At 38.0% G+C, this 22,488-nt stretch overlaps 4 protein-coding genes and 1 long non-coding RNA gene across 5 annotated transcripts; 1 reads left to right on the top strand and 4 right to left on the bottom strand.

Annotated features, from left to right (window-relative positions):
• Window positions 1-196: 196 nt before the first annotated feature.
• LOC103949570 (vegetative cell wall protein gp1-like) lies at window positions 197-631 on the bottom strand. The gene has a single exon (XM_009360693.1). The coding sequence runs from the start codon at window positions 629-631 to the stop codon at window positions 197-199; it is 435 nt and encodes a 144-aa protein (XP_009358968.1).
• Window positions 632-3,407: 2,776 nt separating this feature from the next.
• LOC103948583 (dnaJ homolog subfamily B member 8-like) lies at window positions 3,408-4,989 on the bottom strand. Its single transcript, XM_009359629.3, has 4 exons — window positions 4,529-4,989; window positions 4,175-4,262; window positions 3,968-4,038; window positions 3,408-3,856 (listed from the first exon to the last, which is right to left on the bottom strand). The coding sequence occupies exons 1-4, from the start codon at window positions 4,640-4,642 to the stop codon at window positions 3,566-3,568; spliced, it is 564 nt and encodes a 187-aa protein (XP_009357904.2). The 5' UTR covers window positions 4,643-4,989; the 3' UTR covers window positions 3,408-3,565.
• Window positions 4,990-6,542: 1,553 nt separating this feature from the next.
• LOC103948576 lies at window positions 6,543-7,834 on the top strand. Its single transcript, XM_009359623.3, is given in 2 exon segments — window positions 6,543-7,306; window positions 7,309-7,834. Coding segments are annotated over 2 exon segments (1,107 nt in total). The 5' UTR covers window positions 6,543-6,594; the 3' UTR covers window positions 7,704-7,834.
• A 942-nt stretch (window positions 7,835-8,776) lies between these two features.
• Window positions 8,777-11,543, bottom strand: LOC103948572. Its single transcript, XM_009359617.3, has 2 exons — window positions 10,915-11,543; window positions 8,777-9,358 (listed from the first exon to the last, which is right to left on the bottom strand). Exons 1-2 carry the CDS (start codon window positions 11,053-11,055, stop codon window positions 9,047-9,049), a joined length of 453 nt encoding a protein of 150 aa, XP_009357892.2. The 5' UTR covers window positions 11,056-11,543; the 3' UTR covers window positions 8,777-9,046.
• Window positions 11,544-14,192: 2,649 nt separating this feature from the next.
• Window positions 14,193-15,284, bottom strand: LOC103948543. Its single transcript, XR_001953301.2, has 2 exons — window positions 14,895-15,284; window positions 14,193-14,724 (listed from the first exon to the last, which is right to left on the bottom strand). It is a non-coding gene; the product is annotated as an uncharacterized LOC103948543 (long non-coding RNA).
• Window positions 15,285-22,488: the final 7,204 nt, after the last annotated feature.

The following is a 22,488-nucleotide window of genomic DNA, read 5'->3' as shown; positions in this document are numbered from 1 at the left end:
ATGAGATTAGAGCAAGAATTAACAAAATTATTAACCAACCCTTAATATTTTCCTGGATTACAAAAACTGATAATCCTGCCCTCAAACTCTTTATCCTTAACTATAACACCCAGAAATTCAATTTTATCTCCCTTATAATCATCTGAATTAATTTTGCAATACGTACTTACCATATGAATTAACAAGTCATAACTGATCACCAAAAAGCCAGGATACCCAGCAGTCCTAGCAAAACGGGCGACGCGTTAACCGAACTCCGACTGGCACTGTTGATATTATGGTCGACAGGGTACAACTGCCCTGGTGGACCTGTGATGTATACCATCGCTGAAGGCGGTGGAGGCGGGTATGTACCAGGCGAGTATGGTGACGGTGGATTCTTGGGAGAAGGCGGCTTCTTGGGAGAAGGTGGCGACCATTTGGGTGGTGGAGGAGGACACGGTGATGGTGGTGGTGGTGGTGGGGGTTGATCCGGCGGAGGTGGGCTTGGAGTGCACGAGCCGCACTTGCCCTCGCCGGGCGCGCCTGGGGTGTCATCGCCGTCGACCGGGCCTACTACGTAGGCTGTCAAAAGGAGCATGCTTATTAGCACCGCCAGAAGTTTCGACCCATATTGCATTTTGATCGCCATAATGCTGGCTCGTTTGTCTGAAATCTTGATGATTTTATGAATTTGAAGGAGAGGAAGAGGCGGTGGTTTGCTACGTTATTAGGTGCATTTGTTTGGGGGGGGGGGGGGGGGGGAGTGGTGGTGGTGGTTGAAACTTGAAGAAAGTAAAGTGGTTTGGCTGTAGGGCTAGTGGGTTTTGGTGCGTTGGGAAGAAAGAGGATTAATTAGATGGGCAAACTGGAGTGAGTGAGACGTGTTCTTATGGGGCTCTTTTTCTACTATGTCATCGGTGGAAGGATATTGCTTTCTGGACCGAGGAATCGCACTGCATATATGGTCCAAATTAGTCGACCCAACCACCATTTACATTTCATATCTATTGGGTGTATGGGCGTATATACAGGCAATCATTTTTTTTAATGTACGATATCCATAATATTATGTACAACATTTTCTGAAAGATAACAAAATCTTAGAAAAATAGTGAGGGGAAGAAACCGGAAGCAAGTCGAGGAACAATCAAGAAAGTGGATAAAAGAGAAAATGTGGACTTAATCCGTATAATATGCATTGATTGAATTTAAAGGTAACTGGTTTAATGTCAAAAATTGTAAGAAATTTTACATTTGTGAGACATGCTAAAAAAGTTCTTTTAAAAAGTAAAGTGTTTAATGGACTCTCTGTCTCTTTTATGTTCTTAGTACAATACTTACAATGTTGACATGTGAATTAACGTTAAATAGTAAGGTAGTAGAAATTTCATAAAAAGTTCCCTTAGCATATCTCCTACGGTCGTGTTCGTAGTGCAATTTTAAAAACTATTGGGTACTTCAAAATTTTCTTCTTTACGATGTAGTTAACATTTGGCACGTACTTGTATGCTTGTACAGAATAAGATTACCCCTTAATTTGCATCATTTGAGACTGAGTTTTCATAAAGAAATTGGATCATTCTTGTTTGTTAGGACGACCGACTCATATTTCGGGGAAATCTTCATGTTGCAGCACATGGTTGGTGCATATTCGACATCGATGGATTACCTGCCTAACTGGTGTGAAGTGTCATCTGATAAGTTCTATGTCTGCTGAAACTTATATTATACCGACACATTAGCGAGGTCAAATATATGATGAAACTGCATGAGAAGATGCGGAAGACTTGATGAGGAAGAGTACCACTGTACCAGTCTTGCCGAAGACTTGCAATGACTGGCTGCCAAGGCACTTGAGGCACATATACGTGTCAATCAACGTATTTGTCACTGCCTGAGTGAAGTCTTATCAATTTTAAAGAGATTCCAAGGTTCCGATGCCATATATTAGACACGTGTGATGACCTAGCCAGTCCCTAATCACGTCCACTTCCATCGTGAAGGTATCCGATGGAGAGATGTCCCTGTCTCTCTTTGGTATCCAGCATACGTTATTGTCCAATCATCAAAATGAATTATTTACGAGTTAAGCTCGTGGAAAAGCGATAATAGTTATTGATGTTAGCAGTACATGTTAATGTTCATTTTGAGAAAGAAAAAAAATCATCAAATTATAGTAACGGGAACTTAATTCTGAAGAAAGCGAATAGAAAAAAGGGGAACAAAAAGCTAGGAAAATGTGGAATGTACCACATGCGTTGCTAGGTAAAGAGGCACCGTCCCATTTTCTCTTAAAGCATCTACGATTCCTCCCCTTATCTTGTTGGCTGTCATACATCCAGCTCAACCTCCTCAATTATATAAACATTCTAGCAATTGAAACAATTTTTAAGAGAAATTTTGTATTTTGTCAGACTTTTAGGACAAAGATTAATCGTTAAGTTACGTGAATACTGTTCGTTTTCCCAATTAAATCCAAGAGAACGAAACGTAAGCGGAGAAGCCAATCGCTCAAAAGCAACTGTAAAAGCATTAAAACAAACACTTGAAAAGAAAAAAAAAAAAGAAGTCCAAACAATTAACCAATCCAGCACGGGCCAAATCTGCCGTGTACTTAACAGTTGAATCCAAATAGTATCGAAACCCCTCGACTTTGATGGGCTGTAGTCGATTAAAGCCCAAAAAATCTTACAGGGCATTCAGAAAATACAAGTCCAATGTAAAACTAGGAGGAGAAAAAAACAACAAAATTGCCCTACTTTTTGCCTACAAGTTGTAAGTCGTGTACACCACCCAAAGAGAACCCATACAACGTTGAATAATACTTGCTATTCAAAAAATTAGCGGAAACTCTTACTTAAAATTATTCGTTACTTACTCCGTAAAATTGTGTGTTTATAATAATATACGTTTATATTATAAATAATTCTTCAAAAATTCTTAACAAAAAATTAATTAAAACTAAAATCTTTTAATCAATGAATTGTATAAAAACAGATGAACAAAATTTAACAAAGCATTACAAACACCTATATATTTATTATATATTGACTAACTGATCTTAGTTTTAATTTATTTTTGCAAGGATAATCTTTTATGAAGTGATTCTTATAAACGAAATTTTAATCATAAACACAAAAATCTATGATTCAAACGCGAAAAATTCTTAGTAAAAATTATTACTTGAGCAGCCAAAACTACTTGTACAATTTTTCACTTAATTGCCTTTTTGCTCGTTGGATCCTCTCTGGATTCTCTTTGTGAGGATCCGGAGGATCCATTGATCACGATCGTTCATCGTACATCGTGCAGTTAGTTTTCGTTAGATACTATTTATATTTAATTTTAAATTTTAAATATTTTCTAATCGCATAATATACGATCAACGACTGTGATTGATAGATGCCCTAGATCAACAAAGAGAATAAGAATCATTTTCCGTTCTCTAAACTACTAGAGAATGCGTTGATTAAAAACCCACTAAAGAAAGAAGAGGATACACATCCATCACCAACTCAATCGACCCACAAATGCAAAAGAAATCAAACACTCAAAAGCATTCTCATCATTTTTGTCCTTCCCACTAAAACGAAAAAAATCCATCTCCATACATCCCTACGTTTGGTACATGTAAAGCTGAGCCTGAACCCGAACCTCTCCCAATCCCGGAACTAGATTCAAGCCGTGTTCTCTTCGAGCATCCAGATTGTTCGAAAGCCGCGGATTGTCCACAGAAACAAGAGGACGGAGGAGGGCCGAACCCTTGGACCATCTCCATGAGCATCGCTTGCAGGTCCTCCATGCTATAACTCTTTGCCTCTCTTCTGGACTCCGCCATCAGAGACACCATTTCTTGCACAAAATCGCCGAACCCCTGCTTTCCACATAAAAAACAGAGCAACAGACGAAATCAAACTCACAATTCAACACACCATCTAACTTTTTTTTAAGAAAAAAAACCCAATCAACGAAAAGAAATATCCACCTCGTCCTCTTCGTCGTCAGGATCGTACAGGCCAGCGTCGTACATTCTTCGTTTTCTCTGGTCTGATAACACTGCATCCTCCGATCAAAGCGAACACAGTAAACAACAAAGACGCTATTGACACTGACATCTTCTTTAATATTATAAAATAATAACTAATGATTAATTCAAACAGAAATCCCACCCAGTTTTTTATATAAATTTTACCTGAATAGGCTTCTTGAATTTGCTGGAATTTCCGCTTGGCTTCACCCAACAAAGAAGGAGTTCTTGTCCACCTGTCCGGATGCCATTGCTGCATAAAATAAAAAACAAGTTGACCAATACAAACCTTCGTCAAATATATGCAGACTTCATATATTTCACCAAAATCTGGGAAGAAACAATGTCTTCCAGAAACACAAAAATCCAATAAAATCTAAACTAGGTTGGTTAAACTTGAGGATTCAAACTCGTATGCGTCGCTCTAGCCAATGTGATTACGCCCCCGTCTATATATATATAATTTAGAAAAACTGAAAAGATACGATATTTGATTAATTTTGATATAGCTTGACTTACCATAGCCAGCTTGCGATAAGCACGCCTTATCTCTTCAATGGAAGAATCCGAGCTGACACCAAGAACGCTGTAATAAGATGGAGACCCCTGAATCCGATCACCCTCCATCTCCATCAAAACCAAACTCTCGTAGCTTCTTCAAATCCCAAAATTGCAGCAAAACACTAGTTCCTCAAATAATCTTAATTAACCAAATGCTTAGTCTGTAATTAATTAGTGACGATTGACGGAAAAGATTACGAGGGAAAGGCGGTGGTTGCGTAGTTTATGATGCAGTGATAGATCGGTCGTACATGATATGTAGGAGAAACAGAGCCGAAATATTTGCTTGCCTTTTGATTTTTAACTCAGGTTTCGCAATCCGGAACGTTCCGGAAACACTTCGATAAACGTGGAATTTTCTTTCCCTAGATTTTTTCGGCATTCAGATATTTTTCTGTTTCCATGTTAAGTGCTCGGTTTGGTATGGATTTGTATGCTGGGGTATTGTCCAGCTGACACTTGTAAGTTCACGTCTTCAAACGGAAGGAAAAGATCCTCACAGGATTATTTTCCTGGGATCCGGAAGATTTCATAATCGTAATCGTTTATCGTACATTGTGCGGTTAAAATTTATTTTAAATTTTTAATTTTCAATTAAATATAAATAGTACCTAACAAAAACTGAGCGCATGATGTACAATGAATGAACACGATTACAAAATCCCTGAATCCCCATTTCCCGAACGGAATCTACACACGTACCATTTTATAAAGAACAATCCTCAAGCTTATTCATTTAGGAGGATGTATTCAATTGGGAATTTGAGATATTTAAATAGATTTAAAAAATCTATGGCTTTTTATTGATAAATTGATTTGTAGAGATTCCATATAAAATTTTAATTCAATTCTCTCAAAATCTCATGGGAAAATGAGAGATTTGTGGATGTTATACACTACAAAATCTCTCTAATTGCTCAACTTTTTGAAATTCTTTAACATCAAATTCTAATTGAGTACATTTGGAATATTATAAACTTCTTTAAAATCTTAATTGAATACACCCATATTTCTAAGAATATTAATAAACTATCTTAAAATCATGATTGAATACACATTTGATTTTATAGAATCACTTAAAATTCTGATTGAATACCCTTAGGTTCATTAAAATAATTAAAATTCCTCAAAATCCGAATTGAATACATCCCTCTTAGTTAAAGGGCATATGTTATACCACTCATTGTTACCGTTCGGCTCAATTTTATTTCTTATTTTTTGCATTGGTAATCAAATAGTTAACGAGATATTTAAGATGGTATTTCTTGGTGTATGTTTTTCGCAAATAATATAATGTTGATAAATGAAACGCATGAGGGAGTAAATATGAAGTTTAACCTTTAGCGATAAGTGTTATAATATAAGGGTATTTGTCTAAATAGGTCAAAGCCAGAATATATTCAATGCAAGTTTAGTCAAAATAGAGGTCCAAATGAGAGATAGGTAAGGATTAGAGATATGAAAGTAACAAATGGTGAACGTTTTCGCTATCTTAGATCAATTTTATAAGAGAACATAAATTTAAATGAAGATCTCAACAATGAAATACAAGCTAAATAAATATAATGAAAAAGTGTATTTAATGTATTATGCGACCATCCTATGTGACTCGTATAGTGCTCCTTTTTCAAGAGGATTCTTTTCACAAAATTTTTAATAGTGATATATATGTTAATTTATCTTAGACGTTGTCACATCACCTACTAATTTAATGACAATCATCTAAATTTTAATCGACTTGGGCTTGCTGTTTGGATCCCTAACTTTTATCAAAAGGCCCAACAATCTTTCCATTGAAGGTGAGGTATGGCTGTACGATTTCTCATACAGATTCATCAGCATTAGATTAGATTAGTTAGTTCTTGTTGTTTTGACAAGAAATCAAATCATAGCTCAAACAATACAACTGGATTGTTCGACAAGAAAACAACTCCTGATTGAGTTTGGTTTGCTTTGCCTTTTACTATAAATACACCGCGGTGTCGGATGTTTCCATCACTCAAATTCCACTAAACAAGACAACCATGCCTCTAATCGCATCCAAACCATCCTTAATCTCCCTCGTCGCCGCCGTTCTCATCATCTTGGTGGCCCCAATCCCATCGCTGACCCACGCCGGAAAGCCCCACCTCATCAATTTCCGATCCCCCAACCTCTTCCCCGAAGGCCTCGCCTACGACCCATCCGCCCAGCACTTCATTGTCGGCTCCATCCGCCACCGCACCATCCACTCTGTCTCCGACGCCGGCGTCGTCGATACTCTCATCTCCGACCCCACCCTCCCCGACAACGTCACCGTCCTCGGCCTCGCCGTCGACAAACTCAACAACCGCCTCCTCGCCTGCATCACTGCGATGGACCCGCTCCCCCAATTCCACGCGCTCGCTGCCTACGACCTCCGCACGCGCCAGCGCCTCTTCCTCGCTCCCCTCCCCTCCGACGACGACGGGCCGCGTCCGGTAGCGAACGACGTCGCGGTGGACTTCAAGGGCAACGCCTACGTCACCAACTCGGCCGGCAACTACATCTGGAAGGTCAACGCCCAAGGGGAGGCTTCCATCTTCTCCAAGTCACGCGCCTTCACTTCGCAGCGCGTGGACCCCGACTTGCCGTACAGTTACTGCGGCCTGAACGGCGTCGTTTACAACAGCAAGGGATATCTCTTGGTGGTGCAATCGAACACCGGTAAGATGTTCAAGGTGGACGCCGACGACGGCACGGCGAGGCTGGTGCTGTTGCCGAGGACTTAAATTTCGCCGACGGGGTCGCGATCCGAAGCGACGGCGTCGTTCTGGTGGTGTCCCACAAGACACTGTGGTTCCTGAAGAGCCAGGACAGTTGGGGGGAGGGCGGAATTTATGACAAAATTGCCCTTGATCCGGAGGGGTTTCCGACTTCGGTGGCGGTCGGGGGGGAGGACAGGGTGTACGTGTTGCGGGGGCACGTGTTGGAGGGTGCGAGGGGAAATGTGGAGCGGGAGGAGTTTAGTATTGGGGAGGTGAGGTCGGAGAGGGAGAGCAAGGAAGACGGTGTTTGGATCTTCGTTTTGATCGGGTTGGGATTGGCTTATTTCTTGTTTTGGAGGTTTCAGATGAGGCACCTCGTTGGCAACCTGAACAAAAAAACCAATTAGCCTTTTGGAGGCTTTTTTTGTTTTGTTTTTTGGTTTTTCATGTTTTTTGTTTTCATTTTGTAGATTGCTATTTTAACACTTGTAAGTTGTTTGCTCGTTTGATGAAATAGAATAAATTAGTTTTTATCGTACTTTAAGCTAACGAAATATCTATTATGCAAAATTAAGTGCAATGACATTCTAGAACTTCGTACAGCTGATCCTATTTAGTAAGATATGACATTGTTATTGTTATCGTGCACTTGATCTTCCAAAATACAATGCCATGTACCAACATTGGAACAATTATTACAATATTTTGTTGAAGAAAATGAATCAGCTAAACACAAGTGATATTTCTACTCTAAACTACTCTAAGAGGAGAGAGAGGGTTTGAATTAGAGTCGAAATGAGTTGAAGAAGATTATAATCATCAAGGCAATCCACCACTAGCGTTTAGGCACGATCAACAGGATTTTTTAACCTCATTTGCTGCTCATGCGTTTCAAAATTATAAAATATTCGGTTTAAAGTGCTTTTCCTCTTTGTCTAAAAAGAAAATTCTAAATTAGTTTGACTTGATTTAAAGTGTCCAAAGTCGTTAACTAAGGAGCAAAAATATTCATGCACTCATAGGTAGGCCTGTAAACGGATTGAGTTTATTGGGTTTGGATCGATTCAACCCAACTTGTTAAGCTAACAGGTCATGCGAACCCAACCCGTTAACTCCTCTTTTTTTTTTTTTTTTTTTTTTTTTGCATTCCAATACAATTACACGTATTAACTACAAGGATGTATAAAAGGGTGCTGACTTGAATATCTAGTTCAGTTTTTGTTGCACATTAGCCTTCCGCAAGCGTTGACCCAAAGTCTGGCATCAACCTACACATGAGCCTTCCGCAAGCGTTGCAAAGATGGCAAGCCAATGAAGGTACTTCTAGGATGTTTGACGATACGTCCTTCTCTCAAACTCAATAAAGCATCCCTTCAAAACCTTCCGGATTTGCTGACTCATTTGATTCAATGGATTTTTGATGATTAAAAAAGAAATAGCCTACAACATTTTGGAACCAAGAAAAAGAAACTCGAAAGAGTTGGGATGCGGAAGATATGATCAAGTAAAGCAGCAGGTATCACAAGAAAAAGAAACTCAAACATCCTTAACTAACGGGTTCATCCGTTAGCGATCCGACCCGTTAAGCATCCATCCAAATATTAATATTAACGGGTCGGGTCCAAAATGTCAGTTCTACTCATAGGTTCATAAAGTTCTCAACTAACAGGGCAAAAGTCCGCACCAAACAAAAAGTTTGATCAACCCCAACAGTGGGATGACCATTTATCTGAATCGACAATTACCCATCTCAAGGGAGAATTACTTCAACAGGTGGTAGCAATGTCTGAGGCCTTTTCTCCTTCGGCGATGGCGGTGATGGGTAAGCCTCCTTCCCGTCATTGGTTTTTGGCTTTGACAAACCAAACTGCTCCCTTATCTTCTCTAACTTTTCAAAAATCTTCTTCCTGATCTCGGGATTGACAACACGTGCTTCCGCAGGTTCTACTGGAAGAAGGATGACTGCTGCCAGTGTCCCAACAGGCACAGATAACATCACATTTCTTCGTGAAACTCCGAAGGCTTTCGGAGCCTCCACTTTTTCTTTTCCCTCACTTCTCAACTGCAAAGATAACATCACATCTCAGAGATGAATTGAAAAGTAAAAGACAAGTAATTGTTCTACAATCCATCGCGGTTTCAGTTTCTGTAAAAGATGATGCTCGAAAGTACTAAACAATGAAAAATCAAGTTGCAGCCTACTTACCTTACATCTCCGGGCCTTATGACAATTAAGAATCAAACTGAAAGACCGAACAATTAAATCCGGCTTGTTGCAACTTAATCACTTTTCGACAATACAGTTCAAAGGGACCTTAATAACCTGAAGTACAATGGACAACTGCCCATAAAACCAAAAAGACTCATCCTACTACAAAGCCAAATTTAATCCATCTTCTTAATTCGTGATCCACTTTATCTGTGAACAGAAAAATTTATCAGTGCTTAGACCTTTGGGATGAAAACACTGAAGCTGGAGATGACAAAACAGATCATATGTTCGGTCCTTCTTACTGAGATCACCATGAATTCATCAAGACAAGCTTGATTACATAAATTATTAAGCATACATTGTGGACAGAAATTAACTCTAGCAATGTGAACCACAAGGCAAAGATTACAACAAATGTGGCCCGCCTAACCGAGACCTAGTGTCAAAATCTTCCTAACTTATCTCCACCAAAAACATACGATTGCTAGATTCTATGGACAATAAGTGTGATTGTCTCTTCTCTGCTTGAGTGAAACTCCGGATAGGCGGATACGGAGTTACAATGAAATAAAATGCCAACTATGAAATTTAAGGATGCCACGGCCCATGGTTTAACATCATGCTCTTAACTTGCTTCGATATGGACAAAAGTAAGTAGATCAGCTGCTTGGAAATAACTGTAACTTATACAACCAACGACGGTAAGGGGTACCATTATGAAAAGATACACTTAGTTTCACATGGCACGAGACGATAGCTTCCCATAACAACTGCATTGCAGTCTGCACTCGATGACGCAAATTAGTTATTTCCTTTGAACCAACTAACTGAACTAACTGCAAATAGCTCTGTAGCCTCACATAACATAGGCCATATCAGCCAAGTTCTCGAGTAAAAAAGAGCTAACCCTCCCTCATAACAAACATTAGAACATCAAAAAAGTGCACGCAAACCTTACATCTTACAGTTTAAGTTTCTCGCTAAATTTCCGGAAATAAGGAACATAATTGCTATACTTGGCCCAAAACAAAGCGTAATGGCATTCTAGAATTCGTAAAGCCGACCCCACTTAGTGAGGAAGGCTTTGTTGTTGTAAGGAACATAATATACTAAACTAAACTAGTCATTCATTGTTCTGAAATTACTCATGTCTTTGATCTGTAAATACGTGAACTAAATTAGTAACATTACCCAATAAAGGAAAATCCAGATGCATTTCCAGTTGAAAACTTCACAAATAAATTATAAAAATAACAAAAAAAAAATTTGAATTTTTGTGACTGAGGTGAGCTGGAATAAACAGGGTCAATCGATTCAGAGAACAAATTTTATTATTAAACACAATACAGATCAAAAGAAAAGAACTTTAAGCAAACTAAGTGAGTTGAAACAGTGCAAGTAGCAACCTGAAGAGGAAAAGCTCTCTTCTTTGTGGTGGTGGTGGTGGTTGACACCGACATCGAGCGCTTCGTGGGCAACTGGGTTTCCCCGACCGCCGCCAGAAGACGCGAACCGCCCACCACATTGCTGCAACTAGAGAATGCCATCTGTCTCTCCCGGCAAAGATCAACGGTCTCAAGGCTCGAACTAGTTATTTATTGCAGAGTTTGAAGGGGAAGAAGACCGGACTCCGTGGAGTTGGAGGGACAAAAGGTCGAGATGGGCTGGTCTTTGACGGCTCAACTTAATTTTTGGTTCTGAAGTTATTGGGCCTTGGGTAACAATCTTTTATTGATCCGGCCTGGTTGTATTTATGAGTGATGGTTTTTTTTTTTTTTTTTTGTCGAGTTAAACTTCTTATTTATGAGTGATGTTATACTCAGTGTTTAAAATATTAGTATCAGAGAAATATAGATATACAAATTTGTGAAAATATTGATAGAAATTTGGTCAAAACGTGGAAATTCAAAAAGAAACTTTAGAGAATATAGTTTAAACAAAATTTAAGAGTTTCTTTGATATTTGATTGAAATGTCAGAAATAGAGACCAAAACTGTTAATTTAAAAGTTTCTCCAATATAAGGTGAAGTCGGGCTCGTTTGAATATGCTTTTAAAATGACTGAAAGCGCTTTTGGAGAAAATGTTTTTAGGTTCCAAAAGCACTTATATGTCTGCAAGAAGCACCAGTTATGTGTTTCTTCCAGGAAGCACTTTAAGTGTTTTTCTAGGATTTACTTACATTTTTACGAAAAATTGGTTTTAAAAGTATTTTCACCAAATGTGCTTTTAGTTATTTTAAAAGTACATATAAACGAGAACTAAACTTCTTCCTCTTTTCATATCTTTTTCTAATTTTTATATAATTTTAAGAATTATTGAATGTATTGAAAAAATTTCAAACGCTGCTCATACTATTTTCACACTCACCTTTTGACTAAATGGTATATGATAAATTGGATGGGACTACGACTTGTATATTTTTTTGGAAACCTAGCTTTCAAAACGTTTTTACAAGTCGTGGTTCGATCCCCACCCACGCTACTAATACTATTTAAAGTAGTATCCTTGCAAAATTCGTGGAAAGATGAATCATTTAATCATTAGGAGCATTTTTCCTCAACACAGTAAATTATGGTGTATGCTTAGCATACATCTAAAAATTTATCACGTGTTATTTCACTTAATTTTGATTTAACTTTTTTTTAAATTGAAAATGTAACATTTAATGTGAAAGTTAACTAGAGTTAGGTAAAAAGATACGTGTCAGATGATTAGGTGTATAGTAAGTATACATCATAATTTATGGTGATGAAAAAAAGACTCATTAATAAAATATTGTTGAAGCACAAGATTTTCCTCCAAAATCATATCAATTACACAACCACATTCCAAAATCATATCAATTACACAACCACATTTGAAAATGGAAATGGCAGCTCCCTGTAGTAAGTATGACTTTAAATTTTGAGGATATGTGAGAACGAAATGCATATTAGCCACAAGATTGAATTAGGTTAAGATCTAAAGTATTTGACAACTTAAAAAAGAAAAATCAACTTAAATCCATGAACCTTTAAAAAACTCATTTCATTGTTTTGTTTTATTAAGTTATCAAATATTTTAAGTCTATAAACTAATATACTCTTATGGCTAATTTGCATTTGATCTTCGCAAGTCCTCATTTGAGGACCTTAAGAGAGCATGACTCTTTAATTTAAAAACAACCAGCTGGAAGTAGTAGAGTACTGTGTTTTTATATATTTGGGGATGGAGGGGCAACCACATATCTTGATTGATTGGAAACCGAGTTTAAACACACTTCACTTTGTTCACCCTCCAAAAAAGAAAGAAAGTTCAAATCAGATAATTTAATTGGTAAACCAGATAACAAATACTACTAATTTGTTATAAAAGTGAATCAGATCATTTGAGAAACAAAGGAATCTAAAACTGCGGCGAGTACAGTGGTGATCTGTGTGGGTAGGGAGATGGATGAAATTAGACTGGAGACCTAGAGTTTTTTTTTTTTTTTTTTCGAAAATAAATTTACGATTAGTAAGAGAAGGAAGAGAGTTCGAAATTATTATATTAATTTAGGAGAGCGAGGAAGTTTGGAACTCGGAACGCATGGATAAAAACTCAATACCTTATCCACTAGAATATTAAAGTGGAAATTCAGAGTTCAAAATCTTACTTTGTATCGGATATATAGGGAAATGAATTATAATATGTGCATATAATGATAAATTTTGATGAATACTATGATTAATTTTCAAAACCATATAAATTTGGTTAGCATAAAAAAGGTTTATGAATTTCACATTATATACTGGTAACAAAATAAAAATACAGGAAGTTCACATTAGAATATTAACAAAATTGAATGACTTATGTTTAGTTGTTTCACATCTAATTACACTGAGACATTTAATGATACAAACTCCACAATATTTATCATGTTATGCAAGTAATATATAATGCAAGCTGGGAAATAATGTCAATGTAATTATATAGTAGTGAATTGTTGATCCTTTGATGTTCACTCCAAATTTTGGCATTTGTATCAAATCGAGCCTCTACGTAGCAACTGATCATGATCCTCCATCGTCCCTTCACTGGGAGTTGAGCCTCCATGCATCATCACAAATCACATGTTGAAATTTGTCAAGAAATATCAAATTTATTAATTTGAAGAAAGAAAGAAAGGTTGATTAGATTAGGCTAAGAGAGACGAAGTGAATTACCTGGGCATAATCTACCTTTCTGATGAAAGTTGATCCGCTTCCTAATAAACTTCATATGCAAACATAAGGTCAAGAATCAAGATGTTGAATTCCATGCAAACCCTTGTCAAATGAACAGTATCTTGCTTATACCTCAGACTCGCTGTTTGTTCGACCTATCAACATTCTATGGTAGCAGGCTAGCTAGTCACCACTAGGTAAACCCTAAACCACATTATTTTCTAATTAATTAAGGACTTGCTTATACGGCTCATGCTATTTACATTCTACAGTTCAAACCAAGGAAATATGTACTACTTTAGTGTAAGTAGCTTAATCTAATTTGGTAACTACATTAGTTTCAATTCCAATTTAATTAGTATAACCGACATACACCTGAAAATAGAAAGTTGGTGGCCGCAAAATTCCAACGATTATCAAAATTATGATGTTAAATTACCACAAAAGTGGTACTTAGCAACTTATAGCCAGCCTATTACTATTTCTTTCAATTTCTTTCTTCTTCATATTTCAAAAGGAAAAGAAGGAAAGCCAAAAGATACCTAAACCACTTCCCAAATGAATCGGATAACTGCATATATATAAACTGGATTAGCTTGGGAGTTTTTGCTTTTTTTTTTTTTTTTTTTTCCTTCTAGGTTAATGACTGTTTTATGGATAACTCAATAAATTTATAGGTTACTGCAGTCGATCTCGATCAACTAATAGGTCATACTCCAAGATGCCACAGAAAAAAATAGCTAGTTACCTACTAATAAGCTGCCTTGTTTAACTTCTTAGATGATCAATCAAGTTGATTAATTTAGAAAGAAAAAACCATGATTACTTTCTAATTAGGGTTTTCAAGGGTACTATATATGCCTAACCTTTACCTTAGGTTTCAGGACGAACAGACAACGAAACTAAGATTATTTGCAAAGGGACTGCTCACTTGACAAGCATAGCATGGAATCCACTCACCCGTATCAAAACATATCAACACATCCGCGATCCTCGATCATATTTGTTGACTTTCTATATTTCTTTATTTTCTGCAAAAATCTCACACAAGTTATCATCCCATCTGAAAAAGAAAAAAAAAAAAAAAACCACAACAAACATATTTGATATGGACTAAGTACGTAAATCATAATGAAAAGGTTCCACTATATAATTAATTGACAGTATGAGGAGTAGCCCAAGATCATATATAAGCACATACCAAACATTGTCTCTCACCAATATGTGACAACTCTCAACATGCCCCCGCACATGTGGTGGATTTTCAAGCCTACACGTGGACAACAACTGGATGACGTGGAGCGCGTGTGGCCGTTGGGCTTCACACGTGGACAATCTTGCTCTGATACCATGATGAAATTTGAGGTTCCACCATAAAACCATTTGGCAGTATGTGGAGTAGCCCAAGATCATACAAGCACATAGCAAACCTTGTCCCTCACCAATGTGGGACAACTCTCAGCAAATCAAACTAAATAATTAGCACAACAACGGAAGAACGTATACGTACGTCAAAGCGGAAGAAGAGAGGGAGAAGAACGTGGTCTTTTGAGCAAGAGACCAAACTGGGAGGTGTACTACAGCTGCTGGGTTTGAGCTTCATTTTATAGAGATAAGAATGAACCTTTCTATGACTATCATTTTCAATTACAAATCGTTGGTGGAGCTTGCGAATTCTACACGGATCTTCATATCAGCCAAATCCTTACACGTGACATCATTGACTAATCGATATTTAATTGTTGTGTTTCCCGTTCATGAGAAATAGTTTAAAAAGTTAATGATAGGTAAGATTCATTGGTATAGGATCAACGGACGGTGTAAATTGTAGCACCTGCCACATTAGGGATTTATAGGACAACATACGTAGTCCGACATTCATGTCAAACTTTTAGCTACCACTGACTTTATAGCTTATGATTAATTTACAAGTAATGCTAAGCAGATTAATTTTTCAGCCTAAATTTTAAGAGAAATGCTAAGGAGATTTTCGAAAGTGGGAGTTTTCATAGACTGTCTTTCACCTCATGTTTTTTGCACAATGTTTGATAATATTGGCACGATAATTAACACTAAACTGTGAGGTGATAGAAAGTTCACGGAGAGTCCCACTTTGAAAGAATTTCCTAAGTATTTCTCAATTGGTAAATTAGATGTTGTGTTAGGGATAGTAAATAAACACGTTAATCACACTCAAATAATAATTCAATCGTCAACAATAACTTTATATAGTTTACAAAATTTGATTTAAATAATCAGTCTTTCTAAAATTACCTTTAATTCATTAGCTAGCTCACTTTCCACTCATTTGTTTCATGTTACTTTTTTGCTTCGGATGATTATATATCCACCTTAATTTGTTCTCATTTAACAGATTTCTTAAAAGTAACCCTTGATGGTTGGCTGAAATTTCAAGATATTTGAACAATAAATACACTAGATTTTTTTATGGGTCATTTTGATTCCAGTCCCTAATCAATCTAATTGTTAGATTGAAACCTTGTTTGTTTAAATATTTTGATTGATGTCATTAGCATCATTTAAGAGATTTAACTATGTATTTATGCATTTAATTAATGTCCCACAAATTATGAAATTTAAACAAATTCAAATAATATTTTTAAAGTACTTAAAAATCAATAATAGAGTAATATTGTTATTCACAAAATTATAGCAAAAAAATAATGTACCCACATAATTATTAATATATTTTAAAAAAATAACTACTGATATATTTTAAAACATAAAATAAATACATATAATTAGCATGTATACATTTAGCAAAATTAAAAAATGGGTATGAATAAATTAAAAAATATGGGTACAAATAAAAACAAAAGTTTAAAAAATATGGGCACAAAAAGAAATTAATATATGGGTACAAATTAAAACTGAAAGGAAAATTGGTACAAATTGAAAATGAAGTATATGACAAAAAATTTAGCCATAAATATAAATATACCATATGTAGCATTTCTAACAATAAATGAACATATTTAGAAATAAAAAATATTGTTGTAGTCATATTTAGAATATGAATGTGATTGTGTAAATAACAGCTATGAGAATGTATCTTCTATTCCTATTAGGAGTTGATTACCTATTAAATGTTGTAATCCTAAAAGAGTAAGGTTTTTGCCTATCCTACTACCATAAATAAAGGTACAATGGGATGATACAAACATACCTCACAATTAAATCACTCTCTCCTCTCTCTAATTGCTGCCGGCTCTAATTGTCGCCGGCCTCCCCTCTCTCTAAACCCTAAAGATCGTTCAATTAAATAGGCATACAGCAAATATTTTATTATTAAAATAATTAATGACATTTATTAAAACCTAAGGACATTGATCAAAAATTAAAAAGGAATAAGGTTTTAATTAATGGAGTAGCAAAAAACAGGAATGTGAACCTTATTTTTTTTTATTTTTTTTTATATATATATACAAGTGATGTAAACTCGTTTAAATTATGAAAAAGGAGTTCGAACTCGTGCGGAAAACACCACTCAAACTAATTTGTCTAAGATGGAGGCCGCTGCATATATAATATAAACCTAATATTATTGGAAATACATTTTTGTTTAAATATTGTAGGATGCATGCATGATTGAAAAAGGTTAATTCATCTGGATTCATCAATATAAAAATATCTGCTGGTGTGGAAGGGAACTAGGGTATTATTACAAAAGGCTGAGCAACGTGGTTTATTGTTAATTCATATACTTATTTATGATGAACCTGCGCTCTCCACTCTCCATGCATATGATGTCATATTATATACGTGGGATATACTTAATGACAATGAATCCCGCATTAATGAAATAAGGGATTTTGCATGCGCTTATAAATAGCTGGACTTCTCCCTATATTGCCACTTAGTTTTATGGTGAAACCTCAACTTCTTCAATCCTGCATTATACATGGGCTTAATTTGAGATCTCTCTCGGCAAATAATCAAAATGAGAAATAGCGTAACAAATAAAAACTTCAGCCTATATACGTAGGGCTTGGAAGATCATAATTCCTACTATATATATGTTGCTAGAAATCAAACCAACATTTTTATAACAGAAACTGTATATGCATTCTCCTTAAACATCTCGTTCAGCGATAGAAAACTGGAGATGGTTTTACTTGTGTTAGTTTGATCATGAGCTGTTTAATAAGTTTCTTTTAGAGTTAATTAACTGGATAAGCAATATATATAATCTGTTCATCAGAGATTGTAGAAAAAGGTATGTAGGCTAAAAATATATTGATACGTGAATGTGGAAAAAATGGAAGAGAATGCTTTTTTTCTCATTATCTTTCTCTACAAGATTACAAGGATATATATACATGATACAAGTGTGTAGATAGGACAAGGTAGCCGTCCTAGTGTGTAGGTAGGACAAGGTAGGACGGTTGTAGGACGACTTGACGGTTGTAGGACGGCTAGTGTGTAGGTAGGACAAGGTAGGACGGCTGTAGGACGGCTTGACGGCTGTAGGACGGCTAGTATATTCCTTATTTGTCTAACACTCCCCCTCAAGTTGGAGAGTGGATGTCAAGAACTCCCAACTTGCGTAACATACCCGAAAACTTTTCTTTCCCAAGAGGTTTGGTAAACAAGTCTGCCAACTGTTGTGCCGTACCCACATGCTTGGTCTCTATTATGCCATCTACAATCTTATCTCGTATAAAGTGACAATCCATCTCAATGTGACGAGTTCGTTCATGAAAAACAGGATTGGCAGCTATATGTAACGCTGCTTGATTATCACAAAATAAAATGGAAGGACCATCCAAAGGAATGTTCAAATCCTTCAACAAAAAACGAAGCCAAACTATCTCGCAACAAGCACCTGCCATGGCCCTATATTCCGCCTCTGCTGAAGAGAGCGAAACGGTTTTCTGTCGTTTCGTCCGCCAAGAAATCAAAGAACCGCCCAAGAATACACAATACCCAGTAGTCGAACGGCGAGTGATAGGGCAACCTGCCCAATCAGAATCACAAAACGCAGTTAACTTGGTCTGGTTGTCAGAACGAAATAATAAACCTTGACCTGGAGTAGCCTTCAAATAACGAACAATACGAAGCGCAGCATCCATATGAGATATCCTTGGCTCGTGCATAAAACGGCTTAGAACATGCACAAAATAGGTGATATCCGGCCGAGTGATAGTGAGATATATTAACCGACCTACTAATCGTCGATACTTTTCAGGATCCTTGAGAAGTTCTCCTTTATCAGATAATTTTGTGTCATCCATAGGAAAAGCAATGGGTCGTGCTCCCAAAAAACCATAGTCCTTGAGAATCTCTAATGCATACTTGCGTTGAGAAATATAAATCCCTTGTTTGGAACGAGAAACCTCAATACCCAAAAAATATTTTAAATCACCAAGGTCTTTTATCCGAAAATTATCACGGAGAAAAGACTTTAGAGAATTAATGGCACTAGTATCATTGCCTGTAATCACAATATCATCCACATAAATGAGCAAAGCTGTGAAAGAAATACCAGACTTTTTAGTGAACAATGAATAGTCAGCTTTGGATTGTTGAAAACCGGCAGAAATGATGGCACTAGTGAATTTGGCAAACCATTGGCGAAAAGCCTGCTTAAGACCATAAAGTGACTTGTGAAGGCGACACACAAGATTCTCCCCCTGTCGCCGAAGACCAGGAGGAGGAGACATATAGATTTCTTCATGTAAGTCACCATGTAAGAAAGCATTATTAACATCAAGCTGATGAAGAGACCAAGACTGACTAGCAGCAAGAGCAAGAAGACAACGCACCGTAATCATCTTAGCAGTAGGAGAAAAAGTGTCATGATAATCAATACCTTCAGCCTGAGTGAAGCCTTTAGCAACCAAACGAGCTTTGTAGCGGTCAATAGAGCCGTCGGAATTGTGCTTGAGTTTGTACACCCACTTACAACCAATGGGAATTTTACCAGGGGGCAAGGAAGTTAAAGTCCAAGTACCATTAGCATGTAAAGCTTGAAGCTCCTCAGTCATAGCACGTTGCCAATTGGGGTCAGTAGCAGCCTCGGCAAAGGAGGAAGGCTCCACAGTCCGACTGACAGAGTTAATGTAAGAAAAATGCCTGGGAGAGTAACGGTGATAAGAGAGAAAATTACAAAGTGGATATCACGTACCTTGTGTAGAACCGGGTTGCGAAGTCGAAGATGGGTGGGATGGCAGAATCACCTGCGAGCAAACGTAGTCTTTTAAATAAGATGGAGGTTTATGGGCACGGGAAGAGGTGCGGGGAAGGGGAGGAGTGGTAGGTAGTGGGGGGGTAGGGATGTCCATAGGTAAAGGGGCATGGGAAGGAACGGGTAATGGGGCAGCAAGGGAATATGTGGGAGGCGTGGAAGGGGAGGAAGGTGGAGGAGGGTGAGGCGTCGGGGCAGGAAGGGGTGGGTTATATGTAAAGTCCAGAGGGGGTGGGATGGGTAGGGTAGGCGAAAAGGATGGGATAGGAGGGTGAGAAACGGCATAAGGGAAAGTAGTTTCGTGAAAGATGACGTCTCGACTAATGAAAATGCGGTGATTGTCGAGATCGTAAAGGGTATAGGCCTTTTGTCCATGAGGATAAACGAGAAAAATGCAACGATGAGCCCGAGGGGAAAATTTGGTGGTGGGAGTGACAGAGGTGGCATATGCCAGACAACCAAAGACGCGGAAGTGGTCATAAGATGGGGTTTTTGAAAAGAGAACCTCAAATGGGGATTTATGATGGAGAAGACGGGTAGGGAGACGATTGATGAGATAAGTAGCGGTAAGAACACATTCCCCCTAAAACTTGATAGGAAGATGGGATTGAAAACGAAGGGCGCGAGCGGTTTCAAGAAGATGACGATGTTTTCTTTCAACAACGCCATTTTGTTGGGGGGTATAAACACAAGAAGTTTGTAAAAGCACCCCATGATCAGAGAAAAAACTACGAAGAGATAAAAATTCACCACCATTGTCAGTACGAATGCATTGGATGGTAGTGCGGAATTGGGTAGTGACATAAGCAAAAAAATCCTTAATTAATTGTTGAGTGTCGGATTTATGTTTCATGAGGAAGACCCACGTAAAGCGAGAAAAATCATCCACAATGGTTAAGAAATAATGAGCACCAGAAAGAGAAGATTGACGATTCGGGCCCCAAATATCACAATGAATTAAAGCAAAAGGGAAAGTTGATGAAATTGAACTCAAAAGAAAAGGTTGACGAGTTTGTTTTGCCAACGGACAAACATCACAAATATGACTAGAATCAAAAGGACAATTAAGAGAGCTAGATGCTAAAGCTTGCAAACGAGTGGAGGAGGGGTGACCAAGACGCCTATGCCAAAGGGAGGAGGGGATGGTAATGAAGTTGCAGAGAGGTTGACGGGTGGGGAGAGAAGAGGTAAGGGCCACAAGGTAATACAGATCGCCACGTCGCTTACCCACACCAATCATCGCCTTCGAAACCAAGTCCTGCAAAACACACCAAGAAGGAAAGAAGGTTATGGAACACGATAATCCATCTGTAAGTTTACCAACCGATAAAAGGTCCACTCGGAAATTAGGGACACATAAAACATCCTTCAAAGTAACTGATGAATTTAAAGGAAGAGTGCCGGTAAAAGTAATGGGAGCGGAAGCACCACTAGGCAAAGAAACAGGCGGCAAATGTGAAGGAGAACGATTAACCAAACATGAGGCGGAAGAAGTAATATGATCCGTAGCACCACTGTCAAGAATCCATTAACCATGACGAGAGGTGACAGGTAACAAACCTTAGGCAAAATCAGTAGTGAGCACGACATTGGCCTGAGGAGGGGTGGTGGTGTCACGTAGAGCAGCTAGAACACGAGAGTACTGCTCGGCAGAGAGGTCAGGCATGGCAAGCTGCAAGTCATGCAAAGTGGGCTGGGCCCCGTGCACTTGGTGGGTCGCTGGAGTAGAAGAGGAGGCGGGGGCCTGGGTGCCTTGCACGTGATGGGCCTGGGTGAAATTATGGGGCCGGGAAGCAGAAAACCGTGGCTGCCAGGGAGGACTGGAAGGTGCATGGCTGCGGGACGAACTGGAAGCAGTGGCACGACGCGGTGGTCGCCACGGTTGGCCATGGAGGGGATGGCCAACGGGATAGCCATGAAGTTTATGGCAGGTGTCTCGGGTATGATAATCAAAATTGCAGTAGGTGCAGTGGAGGGGAGGACGAGCAGAGGAGGGACAGGACGGGCCACGAACAGCCATGGGAACGGCAGAGAAAGCTGCCGAGAAAAAAAATTAGGGCTAGGGTTATAAACCTGCTCTGTATACCATGTAGAAAAAGGTATGTAGGCTAAAAATATATTGATACGTGAATGTGGAAAAAATGGAAGAGAATGCTTTTTTTCTCATTATCTTTCTCTACAAGATTACAAGGATATATATACATGATACAAGTGTGTAGATAGGACAAGGTAGCCGTCCTAGTGTGTAGGTAGTGAAGGAAAATTTGTGAAAAACATGTTCATTTAAGCAACATCAATAGCATGCAATTAACAATTAAAGGCGGAATCATGCTTGTATGCACTTAAAACAAAACATTTACCCATGAAATTCAAAGCCTAGTAGATAGGTGAACCAAGACTCAACTCAAAACAAAGTGAGTTGAGAAATCAATACCTTTGTAGATTCCTCTTTGCATAAGCAAAGGCTAATCACCCAAAGAGAGGGCCTTCATTCCTTGCATCTTGGATCCATGGATTTGGATGGATGAAAAGGTTTCTCCAAGTTCCCAAAATTGAGAACCTCTAAGTCTCCACACCAAGGTATATT

This window comes from the organism of the source record quoted next, unplaced genomic scaffold (assembly GCF_019419815.1).
Source record: "Pyrus x bretschneideri cultivar Hongxiangsu unplaced genomic scaffold, Pyrus_bretschneideri_v1 Contig22, whole genome shotgun sequence".
NCBI classification, from domain to species: domain Eukaryota; kingdom Viridiplantae; phylum Streptophyta; class Magnoliopsida; order Rosales; family Rosaceae; genus Pyrus; species Pyrus x bretschneideri.
Note: the sequence above shows the minus strand (reverse complement) of the source record. Positions and strands in the feature narration are given on the sequence as shown.